This window comes from Terrapene carolina, unplaced genomic scaffold (assembly GCF_002925995.2).
Source record: "Terrapene carolina triunguis isolate 2854851 unplaced genomic scaffold, T_m_triunguis-2.0 Scaffold85, whole genome shotgun sequence".
Classification (NCBI taxonomy): Eukaryota; Metazoa; Chordata; order Testudines; family Emydidae; genus Terrapene; species Terrapene triunguis.
The window spans coordinates 48,748,762-48,756,212 of NW_020664436.1; the positions used below are offsets into that span (position 1 = coordinate 48,748,762).

At 44.2% G+C, this 7,451-nt stretch overlaps 1 protein-coding gene across 1 annotated transcript in view; it reads right to left on the minus strand.

The window, feature by feature from the left end:
* The window catches only part of ARFGEF3 (ARFGEF family member 3), a 112,908-nt gene extending 106,177 nt beyond the window's left edge, over positions 1–6,731 (minus strand). Inside the window, exons 1-2 of the mRNA XM_026649568.1 lie at positions 6,566–6,731; positions 2,259–2,313 (exon numbers count right to left, since the gene is read on the minus strand). Of these exons, the coding sequence (XP_026505353.1) occupies positions 2,259–2,313; positions 6,566–6,650 (140 nt within the window). The 5' untranslated portion in view covers positions 6,651–6,731. The remainder of the gene's footprint in view (positions 1–2,258; positions 2,314–6,565) is intronic.
* Between the last annotated feature and the right edge of the window lie 720 nt (positions 6,732–7,451).

Genomic DNA, 7,451 nt, shown 5'->3' on the forward strand with positions numbered 1-7,451 from the left:
AAACATCATTCTGGGATGTATTAGCAGGAGTGTTGTAAGCAAGACACAAGAAGTAATTCTTCCACTCTACTCCATGCTGATAAGGTCTCAGTTTGAGTATGGTGTCCATTTCTGGGCGCCACATTTCAGGAAAGATGTGGACAAACTGGAGAAAGTCCAGAGAAGAGCAACAAAAATTATTAGAGGTATAGAAAACATGACCTACGAGGGAAGAGTGAAAAAATTGTGTATGTGTGAGACATAAAAACAGTTTTCAAATACATAAAAGGTTGTTACAAGGAGGAGGGAGAAGAATTGTTCATCTTAACCTCTGAGGGTAGGACAAGAAGCAATGACTTAAATCGCAGCAAGGGAGCTTTAGGTTGGACATTAGGAACAAATTCAATAGGGAGGTTGTGGAATCTCCATCATTGCAGGTTTCTAAGAACAGGTTAGACAAACACCTGTCAGGAATGGTCTAGTTATTATGTAGTCCTGCAATCATGGCAGGACGACTGGGCTAGATGACCTGTTGAGGTCCCTTCCAACCCTACACTTCTATGATTCTATGACAGGGAGCCAACAGCCTGGAAGCCCTGACAGCCCCAGCTCCTAAGCTCCCATCCCAGGCTCTTCTGAAACTCAGCTAGTGGGCTGCCACCGAGTGGGGCTCCAAAGGCTCCCAGAATCTTGGCTCCCTTTCAGCCTATCAGGCGATCTGATGAAGAGCCAGGAACCTGGAAGCCCTGGGAGCCATGTTCCAAATCTCAGAGGCTCTACGGTTAGCCAGGACTCAGAGCGCTTCCAGACACCTGGTTCCTCCACAGCTCACCAGGCAGTCTGACAAGGAGTCAGAATCTGGAAGCCCTAGGAACTCCAGCTCCCAGCTCAGCCAGGGCAGACCTGGAGATTCCCAACTGCCCTTCAGCTCACCAGTCTGACTGAAGAGGAAGTAGCTTGGAAGAGCTAGCTCCCAAACTCCTAGGCTTGTAACTCCTCAGCAGCCTGGGCTCCCAGGGTCCACGGCTCCAGGGCAGTCCACCAGGCTGACTGCCCCAGAGCTAGGACGTCATTCCCTTTCATGGGAGATTGTGAAATGTTTGAATTTTATTCCAAATCGGAATGAAATCAGTTTTCAAAATATCAAAATCCTCCGCAAAACGGAATTACCTTTCCCCACCCCACCGTACCCTATGCCAGACAATCCACATACACCTCCAGATGACCGTAAGAGGAAAAAAACATGTCCTCGGAATCAACTGCGAGCACCATGCCACTGACAGTGAATTTTGAAGGCAAGATCAGAGGTTTAGGGTGCAAGATGGCACACAAAGGGGGTCTATACTAGGCTTCTTTCTGAAAAAACTGCTCCCTCTGCTACGGCTCCAGTCACTTGGCAGTGCTAGTGCAGGAAAGGCTCCTATGGCTGCTGCTACTTGTTTTTAAACCATTCTGTTTATCCCTGTTCTGAGCAAGTTTCAATGATGTGGTAGTAAAAGCACTGGCAGCTGCCAGAGCCTTGTCTAGCCTAGCAGTCCTGATGTTGCTACCACCCATGCAGCTGCACCTGGGATAACAATGCAGTGAGATCTGTCAGGAAAAAAAAGTCTAGTGTAGACAAGGTAAAAGCTTAGACTTGCTAAGGAACCCTAAAGCAACTTATGAACTAAAACTCGAACTGAAACGACAGACCAGGGATTTCAAACCTAAAGAGTGACCATTTGGAAACAACATACTTTTCTCAATTTCAATTTACTGCTGGGCTAACAATGAGAGTTCACTGCCACTTTATAATACGGAAGACTGAATAACTAAAATAATAATACTTAGCTCTTACATAGCATTTTTCATCAGGAGATCTCAAGGTGCTTTACAAAGTCAGTCAGTATCTTTATCCTTGCTTTTACAGATGAAGAAACTGAGGCACAAAACGATGCAGTGACTTGCCCAAGGACACTAAGCAGGCCAGTGGCAAAACCAACACTAGGTTTCCTGAGTCCCAACCCATTGTTCTATCCCTAAGACCACACTGCCTGTCCCAATGGTTGCTAATTTCCAGTACACAATGAATGATCCAGATCTAACAATACAGTATATGAGACTGAAAGGAGCAGTGAGAATAAGCAGGCTTCCATCATTAGTGTCAGTCATCCTGCCACAGTCCAGCCTTCCTTTCTCACTGAACATCAGTAATATACTTCTGTCCATTTCTGACCTTTTTTGTAGGCTTTGCCAATACCCATGGCGTCACATGATCCAAGAAATTTATGTTTCCTTACCTCAGCTGATATGGAGGGATCTTGGTAGCAGCAGCATCAGAAGATTCCAAAGTTTCTGTATGAGTAAAGGAAAGAATAAGAATGTTAAAGGAGACAATGTATTCAGAATCTAAATACTCTACATTTCCACAGTTCTGAATGATTGTTCCCAAACCTGACTTCTACCAATAGCACTGACAGTTAATTTACAACTTATAATTTCAAAAAATTCTCTGTGGGCCTGATCCTGTGTGAGGTATTGAGTGCTTTTCTCATTGTAGGGAACCCTTCTAGATGTCAGCATGGTGACAGACTATCCTGTTCCAGGGTCCTGTATATATCTACAAATTTGCACCAAAATAACAGCATCTGTGGATTACAAATGATTTAATTATTTCAGTCCAAATCTCTGTGTGGACACTGTTCCAAAATCAGCATCCACCTGGACTTGCAACAAAATAACTAAACTGGTTTTAGGATATTGATTTAGTTACATTGGTGCAAGTTTATATATAGATTAGGACTGTCGATTAATCGCTGTTAACGCATGTGATTAATAGCACTATTAAACAATAGAATACCAACTGAAATTTATTAAATATTTTTGGATTTTTTCTTCTACATTTTCAAATATATTGATTTCTATTACAACACAAAATACAAAGTGTACAGTGCTCACTTTATATTATTTTTGATTACAAATATTTGCACTGTAAAAATGATAAAAGAAATAGTATTTTTCAATTCACCTCATACAAGTACTGTAGTGCAATCTCTATCGTGAAAGTGTAACTTACAAATGTAGATTTTTTTTTGTTACATAACTGCACTCAAAAACAAAACAATGTAAAAACTTTAGAAACTACAAGTCCACTCAGTCCTACTTCTTGTTCAGCCAATTGCTAAGACAAACAAGTTTATTTACATTTACGGGAGACACTGCTGCCTGCTTCTTATTTACAATGTCACCTAAAAGTGAGAACAGGCGTTGCACGGTATTTACGTGCCAGATATGCTAAACATTTGTATGCTCTTTCATGCTTCGGCCACCATTCTGGAAGACAGGATTCCATGCTGATGATGTTCATTTAAAAAATAGTGCATTAATTAAATTTGTGACTGAATTCCTTGGGAGAGAATTGTACGTCCCCTGCTCTGTTTTACGCATATTCTGCCATATATTTATGTTATAGCAGTCTCGGATGATGACCCAGCACTGTCACTGCAGATTTGACAAAACACAAAGAGGGTACCAATGTGAGATTTCTAAAAATAGCTACAGCACTCGACTCAAGCTTTAAGAATCTGAAGTATCGGAAAGGGACGAGGTGTGGAGCATGCTTTCAGAAGTCTTAAAAGAGCAACCCCCTCAGTTCTGCGGCAACTACAGAACCCGAACCACCCCCCCCCACAAAAAAAAACAAAATACAAGAAGCAAAAAAAAAAAAACACCCTCCTGCTGGTGGCATCTGACTCAGATGATGAAAATGAACATGCATCGGTCCACTCTGCTTTGGATTGTTATCAAGCAGAACCTGTCATCAGCATGGATGCATATCCTCTGGAATGGTGGTTGAAGCATGAAGGGACATATGAATCTTTAGCGCATCTGGCATGTAAATATCTTGTGATGCCGGTTACAACAGTGCCATGCGAACGCCCATTCTCACTTACAGGTGACATTATAAACAAGAAGCGGGCACCATTATCTCCTGCAAATGTAACCAAAATTGTTTGTCTGAGCGATTGCCCGAAGTAGGACTGAGTGGCAGGGCCGGCTCCAGGGTTTTTGCCGCCCCAAACGGTGGGGGGGGAAAAAAAAAAAAAAAAAGTCGCGATCAGCGGTAGCTCCACCGCGCCGCTTTCTTCTTCGGCGGCACTTTGGTGGCAGGTCCTTGCCTCCGAGAGGGACCGAGGGACCCACCGCCGAAGAGCCCGACGTGCCGCCCCTTCCCCATAGCCGCCCCAAGCACCTGCTTGCTCAGCTAGTGGCTGGAGCCGGCCCTGCTGAGTGGACTTGTAAGCTCTAAAGTTTTACATTGTTTTATTTTTGAATGCAGTTTTTTTTGTACATAATTCGACGTTTGTAAGTTCAACTTTCATGATAAAGAGATTGCACTACAGTACTTGTATTAGGTGAACTGAAATATACTATTTCTTTTGTTTTTTTCAGTGCAAATATTTGTATTCACAAATAAATAGAAAGTGAGCACTATACACTTTGTATTCTGTGTAGTAACTGAAATAATTATATTTGAAAATGTAGAAAACATCCCAAAATATTTAAATAAATGGTATTTTATTATTGTTTAATCGTGCAATTAATTGCAATTAATTTTTAATCGCTTGACAGCCCTAGTATAGATCAACCCCAGCACTGACTTATGTTGCTTGAACTCTCTCTCGAGTCACAGCCTCTCTCTGAAAATGTGTGTGTAGCTCATGACACTTGGTTCATTTTCACTAAAACAGACACTCATTTTATTAGGTAGTTAACAACAAGGTATGTGCAGTGAGGTGCTCTCAGAACTGACCTCTGAGCATAAATTAGTGGTTGAGAAGTCACAGAACAAAAAAATCGCATTGTAACAGAAAGCACGTTCATCAAAAGACACCTTATGTATGTGCTCAGTGAGAACTAAGAAAAAATACTTCCAATGTATTGTACTTGGTATACCACCCAACCAGCCTTATCTTTGTATGGAAGATACATATTTTTAAAGAATTCAGTGTTATATTAGACTGAATGATTGCATGCTATTAAAACAAGCAGTGGTTCTGCAATCATCTTGTTTGCTCAGCATCTCTATCACTGGCACTTTTGAATGGTAAAATATTACTTCTCTTTCCAGTGAAATAACTTAAGGGCCTACACCAGATCTTGCTCTCAAAGAAAGGTGTTAATAATTCCAATGTAATCAACAAACACAGTTCCCTTCATATAAATACTAAAATATCCATAAAATATGCTTATGGTGGTTTGAGTCTGAGAAGGAAAAAAAGCTACACATCATTTGTTTTTCACGTGAATAGCTGTTTATACACATATTTATACTGCTCCAATCACAGTAGTGTCTAGGCACCAATATGGATTTCCTCTGAAATCACTGGGCTGTAGCAAAGCACGGTTTGGCCACACAGGGCAACCTGCACTTTTAAAAATGACATCAGATGACTGAATCACAACATATACATTTGATGGGATAACAATAAGATACATGCCAGTGAAACATAAATTTATTCATTTTTTATTCTCTCTAGTTTTAACATATCATGTGATTCACTGCAATTAGAATGCACCTGAACATGAGAGTAAAATCAAAAGCATTTTTTTTTTAAACACAAAAGGGACATTAGCTTGACACCTGTGAGAGATGAGTAATTCCTCTACCCAGAAGTACCTCAACCTCAACAGCTGTCCTCATTAAGTCATCATACTTCCTTTTCAAATTTAATTAGCAGTTGTAACACCCTTTCATATGTTAATAGCTAACCCTATACAGTCTATGCCAGTGGTTCTCAAACTTTTTACTGGTGACCCCTTTCACATAGCTAGCCTCTGAGTGCGACCCCCCCCCCTTATAAGTTAAAAACACATTTTTATATATTTAACACCATTATAAATGCTGGAGGCAAAGCGGGGTTTGGGGTGGAGGCTGACAGCTTGCAACCCCCCATGTAATAGCCTTGTGACCCCTGACTCGTGACTATATAAGCTCCTCACTGTTGTGTCAACCAGGCAGTTTTTGGGTCATTCCCTTCTGAACAGTTTTATGCCAGCCTAACAAAAAAATTTACTTACCTAGCAACTAAGGTAAATGCAATTAATGTATTTCAATAAAACGAGTGGTGCTACTACAAGTGCAAGGAAACTGCCTGCAATGGGCTCACATCAGCCTTCCAGCAATGGTGAACCACTGAGTCATACACCTGCAAGCTCATATATGTTGCTCGAAAAATATATAATTAAATACAATCCTACTTAAGACTGTCTGCGCCCTGGCTGGAAAAGAAAACATTGCAAACAGCTCGGTTTTCCAGAACTATTGGCTGACGGCCAACAAATCGATAGCAATGTGTGCATTAGAGCCTCCAAAGTGGAGGGTGGGAGGAATCCTTTAACACAGGTATGGCTTAAATCAATGGGAGAAAGGACCCAAGAAATGGTAGGTAGAGATTTCCCAGGCACGACGTGTGCACAATTTAAACACTGCAAATACATTAACAGCGTACCCATAATGGGAGCCGGGCAAAGCAGGGCGCTGGGGCATGCACTGGGAGAAAGCGCCAAGGGGCAGGTGCCCCCCTTGCCTTGCCCGCTTCCTTACCAATGGCCCAGCAGCAGCTCTCCTTGATCGCTCTGTATTTGTTCCCCGACGCTTCCTTCTGCAGCTTCCTCAGGATTTCTTCCATCTTGGCTCCCCCAGGGACCCTGCGCGGCGCGGCAAGGAGACGCGGCTGCGGGCGGACAGCAGGGCAGAGCAGGTGTCGCCCCTCGCCCGGCTCTAAGCGGGGACGGTGCGCAGCAGCCTGCCCCGGGCGCGCTGCTGCTGTTGATGAATCACGCTAAGCTCCATGACGGAGACACGTCAGTTTGTGCCGCTGCCTCCTCCCCCTTGCCGGCTTCCCGGCGGGCAGGTCCCTGCGGTGCAGCTGGGCTCCGGGAGGCGGCGGGAGGTGTCGCTGCTGCCGCTAGGAAGCCGAATCCTCAGCCCCGGCCAGTGCCTGCCTGGAGCCGGGCTCCCCAGCCCAGCGAGGCCCCGGGAAAAGGTGGCAGAGGATTTCCTAGCCTGGGAAGGGACGGCAGGGGATGGACTGGGGAGGGAGAGCGAGCGCGGTTGGCTGATCCCGTGAGCAGAGCACAGATGCCGTGTCCGGGCTTTCCCGCCAGTGCACACCTGAAGCCCTGGTCTCTCCACCGCAAACTTATGTTCCTGTAACTACGTGGCTCCGGCTCTGTTGCACAGCCAAGGGCTTGCCGATATCACAGCCCATAGCCACTCCCATGGTGAACTGTCACTACACGTATTATTGCTGTTCCCTAAGCGTTTGCAGCCCAAGGCAATCGCCTCCTCTTGCCAGCCCTGTGTGCGCAGGCAGCGCTGAAACGCTCTCCCAAGCGACCTGGGGATTACAGGGCACAGAAACCCCCGTCCTGTTTTCACTGTGCATTTAGGTCCTAATCCTGCTGCCTTTGGTGTCGGTGGTCAAAAT